Consider the following 18,789-nt stretch of genomic DNA (forward strand, 5'->3'; position numbering starts at 1 on the left):
TAGTCAGCTTTCAACTGGCCTAACTTACAGAGCATTAGCAAATATAAGCAGCCAACTGTGCTAGTGGCTATCCACTCCCGTCTTTCCTCGATTGGTTTTTGGCCTTGATAAGTGGCGACCCCTTAAGGTTAATAAAAATCCATGGAGGCCGATCTTTATAAGCACCTTATTCCTTCCTTCACACAAAATATACACCCCCCCCAAAAAAAAAGGAACCAATTATTTACTAATTTTACCAGAAAAAGAAAAAAAATTCTTGCTTAAAAAAAATAGGGTATTTTTTTTATGATCTGCCTCAGCGTAGAATACCCTTCCCCCATGTTAAGAACGGCTTTCGGAATAAACACCTTTAACCTCGAAAGCTGTTCTTAACATGAGACGGTTGGGGGGTGTTTATTCTGGGGCAAGTCGTATAAAAAACACCGAAAATAGTTATGTTAGGAATTAGTTAAAAATGATTATTTTGTTTTTGTTAGGTTAATTTTATTTACAAATCCCAATTGAAAAGTTTATTTTGTTTTTTATTTGGAATATAAGTATAATTTTAAAAGACGAAATAAAATACAAGTTTTAGCAAGTTCGAGTTGAGGACTTACTCCCAGAAATGGACAATATATTAAAACTAATTATTTAATTTGTATATATATATATATATATATATATATATATATATATATATATATGGAAATATACTTTATTTCGTTTTTATATATACGAATCCTTAATTAAGAAGCTCAATGTAATTACAGAGCATATTATGAATGAATGACAAAAGTCTATATACCAAATTTCATGATGTTGACCATCTTACAATTTATTCCTTTAATTCAGTTACTGTCAAGAATTGTAAGTGTCAACTGAAATAAAGGAATAAATTGTAAGATGGTCAACGTCATGAAATTTGGTATATAGACTTTTGTCATTCATTCATAATATATATATAATATTATGAATGAATGACAATTACATATATATATGTATAGTATTAGTTGCAACTTATGGCACCTTGTAAATTAGAAAAAAAAAACTAAAATACCAGTTATATTGAAGTAGTTAACTTCCAAAAAATGGCCGCCAAATTATAATTTTTTACAAGAATTTGAAAATTCGAATTTAAAATAATGAACGGAACGTTCAAGTATAATTTTAAAATGTACTTAATTAGTCATTCAATAATATTTTTTTTATGTATAACGTAGATATAAATCTTCAAAAAAAAAATTCTAAAAGTTAATAATGTACACCGAGATTTCAAAAAAAAACAAAAAAAAAAAATGTTGAAGAAATACAGGTGCTTGTACAAAGAAAGGCGACAGATCGATTAAAAAAAAAAAAAAAAAAAAGGAACTGCAGAAACAGGGGACGTAACTCTGATTGCTTACTTTAGAAAGCCTATTTTAGATTACGTTCACATTTTTATCCGTCATTTAATTAAATTACATTTTTTTTAGATAAAAAAAATATTTGATATAAATTTACGAAAACTAGAAATTGAAATTTTAATTAATCTAAAATATTTTTTTTTTTTTTTGCGATTTGTGGTTTAACTAAATTGGTACTTATGCACTTGCACTGAAATAATAAGGTTATTATTTAGAAAGCCATTCTTAACATGAGGGGAGGGTGGTTTGTAATTATCCTATACCTTTACCTAACAATTTAATTTAGAAAAATATCTCTTGTTTAATTTGTCGCCTTAGTACAAGCACCGAAATACGTATATAATACAATCGTACGTTGATTAGTCATCTGTACCACCGGTTTCTAGACCAATAGGGAAATCAAACTATTGAATCGTTTATGACTAATCAGTATATAATTGTACGATATAAATAAATGCATTTTAACCTTATCAACATGGTTGGTTGAGTAGCGTCATTATTTCTTATATATATATATGTGTGTGTGTGTGTGTGTGTGTGTGTGTGTGTGTATAGAAATGTGATCAAAGTAAGCGTTTATGCTTCATCTCCGAAAGTATTCGTCGGGCTAAAAATGGTATTTAGTCTGACGAATTCTTACGGGTTACTGAAATGCAAGGGTTTCCGTGTTGCTCACTTGCCATAAGTATATTTATATATTACAAAACTCTATTCATGTCTTGTGCACTACGGAGGTAAAAACAAAAACAAGAAATACAGTGTGCAATATATATATGTGTCTAACATTTTCCTTCGATGGAATGAAGCAAACGTTTCGGTGTAGCTCACTTGCCATGCGTAGATAGTTTACACTACTCTGTGGTATCCATTTTTGTTTCAAGTTTCCAAGACTTGAAAAATAATTCCCATGTAGATATTGAGTTAATGCCGTGATTATCTCTTTGCGTTTTCTTCAACAGTTAAATTAGAAGATAAAATAAACAATATTAACTCATTTCCTCTTTTTTTCTTTTTTTTTTAAACCTTTTTATGAACTGATTTTGTAGAATATTTAAAAATACTCTAGTGTGTATGCCGTGTGTTTGTTTTATACAGGTGTGGCCATATTTTTGTTTGTGTGTCATAATATATATATATATATATCATATGGTTTTAGTTTCCTAGATGTAAGTCCACGGAAATTCCTGTGTTTATCCAAAAGTGCTCGCTCGATCGATGAACAGAGCATGTTTATTTATACAAACATAGCTAATAAGGTTTTTATATAACTTGAAATATTATTTTTAACCTAAAATTATGCCTGTGTTCAAACTAGGTCGAGTAAATTTTACCTTATTTTTTTTTAAATAAAAAAGAAAATTTATGCCCATCTCCAAGAGTGTCGGTCGATTTTTTTTTTTTTTTTTGCCATTGTTTCAGAATATTCCAGAGAAGAAGGTTTCGTCACATTATTATTTTTTATACTAGTCTCCGTTTTTCCTGGCCTTGCCATTGAGGGGGGTGGGGATTTGTTGTTCGCTGTAAAATCATCATCATCATCACCATCACCGTAGTCATTATGTTCTAGTGCGAAAATTGTTTAATCATCATCATCGTCGTCAGGTACGAAAATATCGTTTTCTTCCAAGAAGGCTGCACCCTTTTTGCTCACCGTGGCCCCCAGGTAGAGAAACGGAACGACGGTCGTCATTGCTTTGACGATGCCGAACCTGGTCGTCTCGGGTTTGTGCAGCATGGCGCCAGTCTCCGTGCAGACTGCACTTCGACTGGGAACGTAGTGGCCGCCCGAAGACAGACGTTCTTTCAGAAACATAAAGATCCGACGAGTTGAAGAAGCCATCTTAATTTTACCAACCAACACTCGGAGAAAAAAGACGCACCAAAAAAAAAAAAACAACAACAAAAAACGCACTAACTCAGTCGGTGTAGGTGTTAGAGTTATCTCCCCTTCCTAAGGCTTCTCCTAATTCGATTTCTCATTTCACGCTATTGGCCGTGACCCGTTGGGTCGCTATTTGCTGCATTTTTTATTTTATTTTATTTTATTTTATTTTTTTTTTTTACATGGGTGTCACCACTTATCAAGGCCCAGAGGCCACTCGAGGATAAGGGTTAATAGGTATACATTAGTCATTGTGATTTTAGCATAGTAAACAGTGGGAATTTTGTAACTCGGATTACTGAGGGGGACGATTCAATTAGAACTTGTTCACATTGGACTTTTTCTTTTTTTTTTTTTTTTCATAGGTATCAACACATTATCAAGGCCAAGAGGCCACTCAAGGATAAGGGTTAAAGAGTGTACAGTAGAAATTGGACAATATAATAATCATTAGTAATGAAAATTTGTTAAATTTGATAACTTATATGGAACGGCTCATCAAGAACTTATTTACGTTAGACTTGAAGACAACCATATTGTAGTCAGCCGGAAAACAGGAAAACGGAAGACAATTCCACAGGCGTGCAGTTCTAAGAAAGAAGCTTTGTTAATGGAATCTACGTTTAGGTTTAGGCACAGATAAAGAGTGGGGGGAATTATTGATAGTGTTTACAGCTAGACGAGTGTTTCTTGTGAAAGTTTTGCGAGGGGGGACCATAGATTGAAGCTCAGTCGAACACTTTCCATGAAAATAACGATACATCAGAGACAAACTCGCAACATCTCTTCTGTGAGATAGAGGTTGCAAGGAGGAGAAAAGGACATCTCCTACGAGGCTACGAAGTCTATTTTGAACTCTATCAAGGCAGGACAAGTCCTTTCTAGCAGCTCCTGCCCAGATGTGGCAACAGTATTCCATCCTTGGATGTACCTGGCTCTTATATAGATAGAGAATTGCATCAGCAGTGAAATATCTACTGGATCGATAGAAAGATCCCACCATTATATATATATATATATATATATATATATATATATATATATATATATATATATATGTATATATATATATATATATATATATATATATATATATATATATATACACACTCTTAGGGGAGCTCCTACACTATTGGGACGAGATTTTGTAATCGATAAATGGAGTTTTCAGATAAAAATCAATGGTTTCAACTGATTTTTTTTGTCAATTCTAATAAATTACAATAACAGCTTCCAAATTATGCAGTCAAAATTATCTGAATATTACTGAATTATTTTAAAAAAAAAAAAACTTTAATTGTGTAAAAAAATTTCGGCAATCTTTAAAAAATCATTTTTTTTTTATTACATTTTCACTCCAAAGAAAGCACATTGCCACTTTGATGTAGAGGGCTACTATCAGGGACATAAGCTACAGGGATACTATGTGGGGAGTTGGGCAGCAAGATGTCGGTTCATGTTACACTTGAACTTCTGCATGTCAGTACAGTTGGGGAAGCAGGAACGCTGAAGGAAATTCCAAACTGTAGAGGTTCTGGGGAAGAGCATTGCCAGGACCGCTGTGAAAAAGGTAGGTTCTCTCTACCGTGCTAGAAAACTACTAACGCCCGAAAGTATCCTGCACCTTTATAAGGCCACCATTCGCCCATGTATGGAGTAAATGTTTAAATCGAAATGGAAAATTACCTCCCTTTTAAACTCTCCTGTGTCTTACGATCGTTTTCATCAAATTCTATTTTCTTTTATTTCTTTAATAAATAATTTTCTACCGCATCGATTTTCGCAATTTTTTATGAAAACGATTTTAAGACACAGGAGAGTTCAAAAGAGAGGTAATTTTCCGTTTTGATTTAAACAACATAGCAGCAATTTTCACCTGCTAACACGATTAAGGTATTTTTTTTATATAATTCAGTAATATTCAGGTAATTTCGACTGTGTAGTGAACTACTACTATGATGCTGCTACGGCATGCTTCCCTTATTTCTCTCTTTCTCCCTACTCTTCTACTTTTCCCTTCCTTTCTTCTCTCAACGTCACCAGACGTTTCAGCCAATTGGAATAGAGGGAGATACAAAGAAGAAATCTGTCTCAGACATGTGGAAACGATAGAAGCATCAACACGCGACGAACCAGTTTCAATGGGCAAAGACTTTTATCGAAGAAATGTACCATCCTTTTTGTAACCCTATATCTTAGAAACCTTTATAAAACATCATCAATCCTAAAGTCTCGTCGCACTTAATTATAACCAATGTTTTCTTTTCCACAACCGTTCTTTGTCAGCACTCTTGTTCTCTCTCTAATGTCGGAGGTGCCCCAAGAAGGGAGACCGACCGAAATGGTGACCCTTTTTCAAACGTCATTAAAATTTATGGAAACCGCCATAAATTCAAGCGCTAGTTACTTTTAATGCATCTAAAACCAAGCTCCTATCTTTACATCATCACCGCTCTGAATCTCATCTGGCATCAATTGAAGGGACCGACCGAGATGGTGACCCTTTTTCGGGCGTCGTTAAATCTATGGTAACCGCCATAACTGCATAATTTGGAAACTACTATTGTAATTTATTAGAATTGAAAAAGAAAAATCAGTTGAAACCATTGTTTTTTATATGAAAACTTAATTTTTTGATTGCAAAATCTCGTCCCAATTCTGTAGAAGCTCCCCTAAGAGTGTATAAAAAAAGAAAATGAAAAATATAATAAAATAAAAGATGCAGCAAATAGCGACCCAACGGGTCACGGCGAGTCACGGTCAAATGAGGAATCAAATTAGGAGAGGGCTAAAGAAGGGGGAGATAACTCTAACATCTACAAATGGCAGAAAATTTTCTCTATCACAAAACCTTGCAACAATTACAAATAATGTGCGTTCTTTGGCCTTCGGGACAAGATCAAAGTGTAGTATCTGTTCTCCAGATGCTGCACTTCAATCTCTTGTTCTCTGTCAGTGGAGGAGAAATCCTTCACGACTGAGAAAATTTTTATTTTTGTTCCTTTTCTCCACGTTAAAAAACGACCCTGGTGTCTAACTCTGTCCCGTGGGGGGGGGGAGGCATTGTAAATAGGAACGATTACATTGTTTTCATTGACCAATTAAAAGCCAACATCTTCAAACACCGACTAGCTTCCCATAAGAGAGATTTCTTGGCTTTCGGGCGAGGACACTTCAATTTTTTGCTCTCAGTTAGAGGAGGAGAAATCCTTCACGACTGAGACATTTAAAAAAAATTATTTTTGTTCCTTTCTCCACATTAAAAAACGACATTGGTGTCTAAATCGTGTGGGGGGGGGAGGGGATGCAAGATAAATAGGAACACAATAAGAGATTTCTTGGCCTTCTTTTCTCCATTTTGTCCCATCTAGAGGGCATCCCCACTTAGAGACTGTCCCGCAGGAGCTCAGGTTCCTTTACAAACCGACGTGGAATGAAACGTCTATCAACTAGACGGGGTAGGGAGGGTTCTACTAACCACTTTTTGTATTTTTTCTTCCCTCGCCCTCGACACAAATGAATATATTGTTATCTCTTTTGTTTTTACATGCCAATAAAAAATTATGGATTTCGTTTTTCGGACACACTGGTGGATACACTCAAGTACCTGAGGAGGTAATTCGTTTCTCATTAATTAGTGTTTGCGATGATGATGTGTTTTTTTTTTTATGACACTGGACATACGGGTAATGAAATAGAATAGCCAATTTGAAATCGTAAGCAGACAGTCATGTTTTTTTGTTTTTTTTTAATTTTTGGAGAGGAAATGGTTTTAATGATTCATAACTGATAAAGAGTGACTACAAAGGGAGGTAATTCGTTTCTCATTAATTAATGTTTGCGATGATGATGTGTTTTTTTTATGACACTGGACATACGGACAAGTAAATTTATATTTAGAAGATGAGTACGTTTATAAATTTGTAAGATTATGTTACATGTGTAAAAATCAGCCTAGAATTCAATATCAAATGCAATAGTGGATACACTCAAGTTCCTGAGTTCTACTATCACATTTGACGGTGAAATCAAGAAAAGAATCACGATGGTAAAGTCCACCTTCCATAGCATGAAGTGCATCTTACAAAATAGAAATAATAAACAGGACACAAAAATCAGAATCTTGAAGACGTACATATGGTCAATTCTCCTTTACAGTTGCGAATATTGGACAGTAATGAAAGCGTTTGGAAACATCGGAGGTATGTTAATTGTCTATATTCCCGGGATGAGGTGATTTCATTATGGATTTTGTTTTTCGGACTCACTTCCTCATCCTCGGTGTTTTTCCACTACGTTTCGGCCGTATTATCCTTCGGCCTTCTTGAGGTGTATCTCGAACTCAGGAACTGTTATTTTGGAATTTTGAACGCAACCCTTTATTGTTACAGGGGGGTACCATGTTCTCATTCCATTCAGGCCGTCCCTGCTGCTACCGCTTAATGCTGTTGCGGCTGCTGCGTCTATCGCTGTTGCTGCCATTCAGGATTGAACTCAGCACCTTGGAGACTTGCAATGTCTGTTCCAACGTCTTAGTCACCTCGACCATGTGTCTCTAGGACGATGATGTATCAATCCTGAATGGAACGAGAACATGGTACCCCCGTAACAATAAAGGGTTGGGTTCGAAATTCCAAAAAGAACAGTTCCCGAGTTCAAAATACCCCTGAAGAAAGCCGAAGGATGATACGACCGAAACGTAGTGGAAAAAAAACACTGAAGATGAGGGAGTGAGTCTGAAAAACGAAATCCATAATGAAATCATCTCATCCCAGAACTATAAACAATCAATAAAAAATGTTTTAAATGTTCTAAGCACGCTCCTACAACACATATACACATGAACACTTTTCTCATTCTTTCTCATTAAACCGGCCTGTCTAATCTACGTCCCCACATCAGAAACTCTTTTCACGACTATAAATACAAGCGCACATGAACACTGAACTCTCCTACTAACCCGTTTCTCTCTTGTACACGCTACTAACGAAGATGACAAATAAAGTTGCATTTGAATATAGAATGAAACTCCATTTTGTTGTTTCTTATTCTATAGTGGGCTCCCTCTACTGTGCTAGAAAGCTACTTATACCTAAAAGTGTCCTGTGCCTCCATTGTAAGGCCACCATTCGCCCATGTTGTCACATTTGGGTTGGCGCATCTGCTACTAGTCTCTCACTCTTGAACAGGGTTCAAAAGAGAGTTGCCAACCTGATAGGTCCTGAACTGTCATCTAAGCTCGAACCTCTGTTCCATCGACAAAATGCTGCATCCCTCTGCCTGTTCTACAAGTATTTTAATGGTGAATGCTCGCATGAACTACAATATACCCTCAACAAACCCGGCAAGCAACACAATCCCACCCCTACACAGTAGAGATCCCTAGATGTAAGAAAGTCTTCTACTCTAATGGTTTCTTCCCCAGAACCGCTAGACTTTGGAACACTCTTCCGGGTTCCTGCTTTTCCAACTGTACTGACATGCAGAAGTTCAAGTGTAATGTGAACAGACATCTTGCTGCTCAACTCCCTACATAGAATCCCTGCAACTTATGTCGCCGATAATAGCCCCCCTACATTGAAGTGGCACTGTACATGGAAAAATGTTATTGCAAATCTGAAAAACCCTACAGTTCACGTAAAAAATGCATTATGAAAAGGATCATGTTTAAATTTTTCTTTTCACGACTATAAATACAAGCACACACAAACACTGAACTATTCTTTCTTTCAACAAGCCTTTCCAAGATCCAATCTACGTTTCTAAACAGAAACACTTTTAGCTACTAACCTGTTTCTTAAAAAAAAAATGATACGTGCGCCACCACCGAGAATCGAAACCAAAACGTTTAGCTTACAATTTACTTTTTCCTTTGACGTTAATGCCTGAGCTATGAAGACATGTTTGCTGCAAGGTTAAAAATAAAAACATCAACCAATAGCTATTACGTTTCGCATGCAAATTCGTAATGCCGTCGTCTGACCTTCACTTCCATTTTCTTAATTTTCAAACTTTTGCATCGATTTCCCCTGCTTAAAACCCAAATATAATCTTTCACATGGATTCGAATACCCTATATATTAACTTTCATGTCTGTAGACCATAAACTGACAGAGAAGTTCGGTAGGCAATTCTTTTTTAGCAAATGTATATACGCATATATCTCTCTATATATATATATAAAATTGAACATGTCTGTGTGTCTGTCTGTGTGTCTGTGTACATTTTCCAATACAATAACTGTCAATTTTCAGTCTACAGACGCGTACATAATTCAAGGTGTAGTATCTGTTCTGTACTCTGGTAGAGTAGGAGAAATCCTTCTCCACTGGGGCAATTTTTTTTTTTTAACTTTTTAACGCATTCAGAGTGACCCATCCTGGGTGAGGTGGAGCTGGATATCTTCCACATTGAAAGGATACTCATTTTATTTTTTTTTTGTAAATTTTAAGATTAGGTCACCTCCACAATTTTCTTTTAAATGACAACTTTTGAAGTTTTCGACTATGCTGAATACGAAAATCGCATTGAAATTTTGCAGAAATAAGTAGTTATCGAGATATATAAAAAGTTGTATCATGCATTGTATTCTTTGGCGGCCATCTTTTTTTACGCGTGTGCGCGAGCGCCATAAACAAATCTACGCGCGTAACAAAGATGGCCGCCAAAGAATACAATGCATAATACAACTTTTTATATCTCGATAACTACTGATTTCTGCAAAATTTCAATGCGATTTCCGTATTCAGCATAGTCGAAAATTAATAAAAGTCGTCATTTAAAAGGAAATTGTGGAGGTGGACCTAATCTAAAAAAATACCGATAAGTGTCAACGTTATGTGGCCGCGATTTTTATAAATTACCGATATATGCATGTTGCTGGAATAATATTAAAAAATAAATAAATAAAATTTGAAAAAAGCGATATAATTTTTGTGGAGACTTCTGTCGAATGTTCCGAAGGTATTATTATCAAATTACATATTTACAAATAAAAAGAAAAACACGCATATTATATATATATATATATATATATATATATATATATATATATATATATATATATATATATATAAAATTAAAAAAATGTGAATAATTTGCAGAGAAAAATCCCTTTTTTTGATGAGTAGATTTGTTTATGGCGCGCACGCGCATAAAAAATGGCCGCCAAAGAATACAATGCATAATACAACTTTTTATATCTCGATAACTACTTATTTCTGCAAAATTTCAATGCGATTTCCGTATTCAGCATAGTCGAAAACCTTTAAAAGTCGTCATTTAAAAGGAAATTGTGGAGGTGAACCGAATCTAAAAAAAAAATACCTTTTTTTTTTTTTTTTTTTTTTACTAGTTGATCAGTTCAACATTTAATCAGGCTGTAATCTTGACCCCTCCCCCGTCTTCTATCCAGAGATAATCCCGAACTAATCTGTTTATTTGCAGCTTACACTTTTGATTGTTTACAATCAGAGGATTAAGCTACCACCTAAATACAGGTGTACGAATATCATAAACTAAGCAAAAACAGCACGGCACTTCATTGAAAGGTGAATTTGTAAAAATAAGACAACATTTAAAAGCAACTTTATTTATCATCCTCGTTAGCAAGAACATGATTTATACGCGCGTAATATTTGCGTAAAAAGTTTATAGTAAACACAAACCTCTTTCTAAATACATTTACTAGCATTTCAGCCCGGCGTTGCCCGGGTGTTTGGATGTGTATGTTGAGCAAAAAAAAAAAAAAAGTGGTAGTAGGAAGGTAGGCTCGAACCCGTACCGTGAAGGAGGAAAAGAATGGGACAAAAAACCCTGACGTCTTTGCTGTTACGACCACCACCAAACCAGAGGTGACTTATGTTTAAATTAAGGCTAGACAATCGAAAGGAGACGATGACTTTCAAAAATATCAGCGAAAAAGCGAACCCTTCCCCTGTAGAAAACTGCCCAGTTGAAGGAGAAGATATTAATGTTTTTAACCAATTTTTCGATATTTGTCGTCTGAAAGGTCGAACTTTAAAACGATACTGATCTTGGTAAAATCCGTCGCCTCTGTCGAAAGTTTTAGGCAGACATGCAAGCATACATACATACATACATTTATATATTGGTAACACAAAAGTTTTGACCCAAACCGATTAAAAAGCTTGCCCTATCTCTGAATACCCTTTATGTAAAATTTCAAATTTTTAGACCAGAAATTGTCTGAGTAATTTGGTACAGACTGCAGAGGTCAATTTGTTTTTAAACTTTGACCCCTATTATGACCCTTTAACATTTATTTTTTTGGGCTCAAATCAAGTTATTAAGTTAGATCAATGTCCAAGGAACCCATATCTGAAATTTCAAGTGTTTAGACCCAAAATTGTCAGAGGAGTTTGGTAGAGTTCTCAAAGGTCAAATCATTGAACTTTGATCCCTTAATTTCTGGCCAAAAACCGATTACAAAGATTTTCCCTAATCTCACTACCCTGTATATCAAATTTCGAGTCTGTAGACTAAAAATTGACAGAGTTATTGCGTAGGGAAATGTACATACACAGACACACAGAGATGGTTGGCGCAAATTAATTTATACAGCCTCAAGATTTTTTAAGTGAATTCTCGAGCGTGCTTTGTGTAAAACCGAGAAAATTTCATCCGTGTATCCGTCATATATAGTACAATACACTTAAACATGATATTTTAATTTATGCAGATTGCATATGTATTATTATAGAATCAATCCTCGATTGATTATTATATACTAGCAGGACCTGTTAATCGGCGTTGCCCAGTCTTACAATATGCTTAAACATGATATTTTAATTTATTCAGATTGCATATCTATTATTATAGAATCAATCCTCTATTGATTATTATATACTAGCAGGACCTGTTAATCGACGTTGCCCAGTCTTACAATATACTTTCTTTTTTTTTTTTTTTACATAGGCATCACCACATTATCAAGGCCCAGAGGCCACTCAAGGATAAGGGTTAAAGAGTGTACAGTAGAAATTGGACAATATAGTAATCATTAGTAATGAAAATTTGGTAAATTTGATAACTTATATGGAACGGTTCATCAAGAACTTATTTACTTTAGACTTGGACACAACCATATTGTAGTCAGCCGGAAAGCAGGAAAACGGAAGACAATTCCACAGGCGTGCAGTTCTAAGAAAGAAGCTTTGTTCATGGAATCTACGTTTAGGTTTAGGCACAGATAAAGAGTGGGGGGAATTATTGATAGTGTTTACAGCTAGACGAGTGTTTATTGTGAAAGTTTTGCGAGGGGGGACCATAGATTGAAGCTCAGTCGAACACTTTCCATGAAAATAACGATACATCAGAGACAAACTCGCAACATCTCTTCTGTGAGATAGAGGTTGCAAGGAGGAGAAAAGGACATCTCCTACGAGGCTACGAAGTCTATTTTGAACTCTATCAAGGCAGGCCAACACCCTTTCTAGCAGCTCCTGCCCAGATGTGGCAACAGTATTCCATCCTTGGACGTACCTGGCTCTTATATAGATAGAGAATAGCATCAGCAGTGAGATATTTACCGGATCGATAGAAAGATCCCACCATTTTTCCAGCGGCCTTGGCAACAGATTTGATGTACGTGTTCCATTTAAGATCAGGAGTAATGGTCAAGCCCAGAAGCTTGTCAAAACTTGAGGCCTCCTGAAGACGAGAGCCATTCATTTCAATTGATGCCAAATGTGGATTAGAATGTTGATGATGTAAAGAGAGAAGCTTGGTTTTAGATGCATTAAAAGTAACCAGCCACTCCTTTCCCCATTGTACTACGTGCTCAAGATCAGAGGAGAGAGAATTGGAGAGAACTTGGTCGTTTACTGTCTTAGATGTGCTACCATAAATGGTAGTGTCGTCAGTATAAATGTCTACAAATGATGTAAGGATGTGATTTGGAAGATCATTAATGTAGATCAGGAAAAGAGTTGGGCCCAGGATGGACCCCTGAGGGACACCGGCATTAATACTGTGAGCTTCTGATTTTTGCCCCTCAACTACTACTCTTATGAACCTATCAGAAAGAAATGATTTAATAATTGAGAAGACTTTTCCAGCTATACCATAGCTAGCGATCTTATGAAGTAAACCTTTATGCCATACCCTATCAAAGGCTTTAGATATGTCAAGAGCAATTGCCCTAGAAAGATTGCCACCATCGAGAAATTTGCTAATCCTATGCGATATAACTGTAAGCACATCTGCTGTAGATCTAGCAGAACGGAAACCATATTGAGTGTCACTAAGAAGGTTATTTTTGTTGAGATGGTTGATTACTTCTGTATTTAACACAGATTCTAGCAACTTACTCATAACGCACAGGAGACTTATTGGCCTGTACTGAGAGGGGGATGAGCGATCACCTGAATTCTTAAATACAGGGCATACTGATGAAATTTCCCAGGGAGATGGGAAACTATTCTCCTTAAGACAACGTTTAAACAGTTCTGTAAGTATGGGCGCTAGTTCAGGTTGAAGTTTTTTGAGTACTATAATTGGAATACCGTCAGGGCCAGTTGCTTTACTGGAATCAAGGTTTTTGATTAGCTTGGCAACATCACGTACAGATATACGTATATCACATAGCGTGTTTTCTGATACAGGAGGAAATATTGGGGGTTGGCGGCCTTGGTCGCAAAGGGTAAAATTAGCTGCAAAGTTCTTGACAAAGAGTTTGGCTTTGTCTGATGCTGATGAGATTACCTCAGGTCCATTGATAATAGTTGGGATGGAGCACACGCTTCTGCTCAGGATTCTGTTTGCTATTTGCCAAAACTGGTGGGAACCAAGCCGCTGCTCAGCTACTTTGGACTTAACAGATTGAGCATACAACTCTCTTGCGTTCCTTATTACTTTCTTACAATGGTTGCTGGCAGTCCTTAAAACGGCTTTAGTTTCCATACATCTATTATGTTTGAAGCAGTGGAAAAAGTGATTTCTGTGTGCAATGGCAGCAGCACATTCTGGAGAGAACCATGGCTGGCTGTTAGGTTTTTGCTGAAACTTTTTAGAGCGTATGAAATGGTCAATACCTACAATTAACCATTCAGTCAGGTCTAATACTATAGAGGACACATCCTTTTTAAACATGGAATGACGAGGTAGATCAGATATAAATGTACGGAAGCTATCCCAGTCAGCCTTAGTGTATCGATATACTGTACGATGAAGAGGTACGTCTGGGGACTTATTACATTTCATTTTTATCTTAATTGATACAACAGAGTGGTCGGAAGATCCAAGAGGCGACAGAACAGAAACTGAACATAGTTCAGGGCAAGTTGTGAGAAAAAGGTCTAGTAGGCTCGCATACTGACCGTCATTGTCGGGCACACGGGTGGGTTCCTGAACAATCTGAGTGAGGTCATAGGCAATGGAGAAATCATGACAGAACCTCCCCTCATCATCGGTCTTGTTTGAGTGGGTCAACCATTCGACGTTGTGAACATTGAAGTCTCCACATACATGAATGTTATCTGAAGGATAAGTAGAAAGGACTTGGTCAATTTTCTCAGATATGCTTTGAAAGATAGTAACTCCGCTGTTGTGGGGGCGATAGAGAGTAAATATAAATGCAGTAGTGTGAGCTAAAGCAACCCGGAAGCACATATAGGGTAAGTTAGGATCTTCCCTGGAGATGTCCCTCCCACATGGAAAGCTATCTTTAATATAGGCACATATTCCATGCCCATGGCGATCTTGGGGGTCAGATTTAGAAGTTAAGTTAGAGTATCCTGTAATTGCAAACTCATCTAGGGAAATAGCCTGTCCAATGCCAGTTTCACTTAAAAATAAAAGGTCTGGTTTAGTCTCCTGTAATTGGGTTTCAACCTCTGGAAGGTTAGAATGAAGACTCCTGATGTTGGAGAAGGAGACATGGTAGTAGGGGTCTACGTTGGAAGTTGGAGAACCGGGTTTAATCGTGCATTTTTTCTTGAAACTTGTCATGATGAATTTTTGGAATTTGTGGACTAGGCCGTCAGATTTACTTAGAGCAGGACAGAGAGGGGAAACTAAGAGAGAAAAAGAAACAAAGAATTTTTTTTTTTTTTTTTGTAGCTAATGATAAGGTAAAGCCGTAACAATTACCCACTAGTATGGCATCGAGAGGCCCCACCAGAAGCTACGGCATGGTCCAGATTCCATTCACCAAATGGCAATACAGCAGCCCCAGTACTTGGCACCTGCTGATAGGACAGCCTCCTTAGTGGTTAATCCAAGGTTCGGGTCCCTGACTATCAGGCGGATAACGTCAGCCCAGACAAAACGTTTACCTCCAGCACCCTTACTAGTGACATGGCTACAAGGATAGACATAGAAACAGAAAATTTCCACCAACTCTGCCAACTGTTCGCGCAAAATACTGCCAACCTAGAAAACAGCTTTTTCTTCTCCCTTTGTCAGAAAAATCACTCATTAAAAAATTAGGACTGAGGGACAAATAAGAAGAAGCGAGAGTAACAGGAGCTGCCAATAACGCATCCACAATGCGTTTTCTACTCTCCATTAAAAAAAAAAAAAAAAAAAAAAAAATTATTAAGTATTGTACTTAATAAAAGTCAAACAGACGTGTTTAAGGGAAAGTATGGTGATAGATTCCCCTCTCACGAACTAAAAATGAGTATAATTAGGTAATCTATTTTTGCAATCAACTCGGTAGATAAAAATTTATGGACGAGAAAAAAAGCTAGCATTTAATACAACAGAAATACATAAATTAAATACTGAAATAAAATGTAGTTATTAATATTTGAATCTAAAAATAAAAAGTGCGAATTAGTATAGAAATCACTTATCTCAAAAACACTTCCGTCTCCAAACTGCAAACTAGTGAAGAATTTAACTTTTAATAGCGTTCAGAAGATTTTTTTTTTTAAATTAACCGTTAAAAGAAAAGCGTGATTTTATTCTGAACTTTAACTAGTAACGTTTTAAGAAACTTACGATATAAAAGAAAAGCAGATGGGGGGGGGGGGTTCTTCCGAAGTTAGTTGGTGACGTTATAAGTAATTGCGAGATAAGATGGAAGCCAGAAACATGATATTTTAATTTATGCAGATTGCATATGTATTATTATAGAATCTATCCTCTATTGATTATTATATACTAGCAGGACCTGTTAATCGGCGTTGCCCAGTTGTATAATATGCTTAAACATGATATTATAATTTATGCAGATTGCATATGTATTATTATAGAATCAATCCTCTATTGATTATTGTATACTAGCAGGACCTGTTAATCGGCGTTGCCAAGTCTTACAATACACTTAAACATGATATTTTAATTCATGCAGATTACATATGTATTATTATAGAATCAATCTTCTATTGATTGTTATATATTATGAGAAATAATTTGCCCGGTGGACTAATTTGTAAAAAAAACAATTTTTAAAAACAATAATAACGGTAATGTCGTTCTTTTGTTGTAAACTAGCAGAAGGGTACCCGGTGTTGCCCGGGTGCTTGTAGGTGTGTGCGTTTTTTTTTGGGGGGGGGTAAAGAAGAACAAACAGGAAACTTAACCCTGTTTAAATATTAAAAAAAAAAAACGATAAAAAACAGCAATATTAAAAAAGGAAAGAAAAAAATAAGGGATGGGGCTTGGTGACAGATCGGCTTGAACCCAGTGCCTTGAGGCCCATAGGCTAAGCCTGAATACCTGCACTACAGCGACAGTCAATGTAAGAGAGATTAAAAGTTAATGTCAAACATCACACTACTGCCCAGTTTTTAATAAGGTCAAATTGTTTTACTGTGGGATAGTTGACGGTGACGTTTACATCCGATTTGAATCTGGTTTCACTGTTTTTATACTGAAAAGTGAAACCAACATGCAGTGATCCGAATATGCGGAATATTTATCTTTTGAAAGTCGGGCAAATTAAATAGACAGGCGACCCTGGTTGTTAACTCATAGATATTATCATTTAGGTATGATATAAAAAGTTTTAAGAAGAAGTGAGTCGACCGATCGCTTCTTGGAAAAATGCCTTTCTCGGACATACACAAAAAGTGAACATACATACATACATACACACATTTTCGCTTTATATATATATATATATAGATTAAACTCATTAATAATAAAAAAAAATGGTTAGGTACATCTGAGCTTAAACATGGGATCATTTGATCTGTAGTCGAATTCTCTACAACTGAGCTGTATTTCCAGATGTCAATAATTCTTTTTCTTAAGAAGAAATCATTTGCTACACTCACATATACAAACATATATACATTACACACCCACATATACAAACATATATACATTACACATCCACATATACAAACATATATACATTACACACCCACATATACAAACATATATACATTACACATCCACATATACAAACATATATACATTACACACCCACATATACAAACATATATACATTACACATCCACATATACAAACATATATACATTACACACCCACATATACAAACATATATACATTACACATCCACATATACAAACATATATACATTACACACCCACATATACAAACATATATACATTACACATCCACATATACAAACATATATACATTACACATCCACATATACAAACATATATACATTACACACCCACATATACAAACATATATACATTACACACCCACATATACAAACATATATACATTACACATCCACATATACAAACATATATACATTACACACTCACATATACAAACATATATACATTACACACCCATACGCAAACATATATACATTACACACCCACATATACAAACATATATACATTACACACCCACATATACAAACATATATACATTACACACCCACATATACAAACATATATACATTACACACCCACATATACAAACATATATACATTACACACCCACATATACAAACATATATACATTACACACCCACATATACAAACATATATACATTACACACCCATACGCAAACATATATACATTACACACCCGCATATACAAACATATATACATTACACACCCATACGCAAACATATATACATTACACACCCGCATATACAAACATATATACATTACACACTCACATATACAAACATATATACATTACACACCCACATATACAAACATATATACATTACACATCCACATATACAAACATATATACATTACACACCCACATATACAAACATATATGCATTACACACCCACATATACAAACATATATACATTACACACCCACATATACAAACATATATACATTACACATCCACATATACAAACATATATGCATTACACACCCACATACGCAAACATATATACATTACACACTCACATATACAAACATATATACATTACACATCCACATATACAAACATATATACATTACACATCCACATATACAAACATATATACATTACACATCCACATATACAAACATATATACATTACACATCCACATATACAAACATATATACATTACACATCCACATATACAAACATATATACATTACACACCCACATACGCAAACATAT

General features: G+C 35.5%; 1 protein-coding gene across 1 annotated transcript; it reads right to left on the reverse strand.

The window, feature by feature from the left end:
* Positions 1-500: 500 nt before the first annotated feature.
* LOC145270773 (essential MCU regulator, mitochondrial-like) lies at positions 501-3,325 on the reverse strand. Its single transcript, XM_080126366.1, has one exon. It carries the CDS (start codon positions 3,220-3,222, stop codon positions 2,962-2,964), a length of 261 nt encoding a protein of 86 aa, XP_079982492.1. The 5' UTR covers positions 3,223-3,325; the 3' UTR covers positions 501-2,961.
* Positions 3,326-18,789: the final 15,464 nt, after the last annotated feature.

Source organism: Euprymna scolopes, chromosome 46 (genome assembly GCF_053919585.1).
Source record: "Euprymna scolopes isolate OS-2025 chromosome 46, ASM5391958v1, whole genome shotgun sequence".
NCBI lineage: Eukaryota > Metazoa > Mollusca > Cephalopoda > Sepiida > Sepiolidae > Euprymna > Euprymna scolopes.

Bases quoted from the DNA above. Each gene is read 5' to 3' on its own strand.
- LOC145270773 (XM_080126366.1), bottom strand. From the start codon at position 3,222: ATGGCTTCTTCAACTCGTCGGATCTTTATGTTTCTGAAAGAACGTCTG.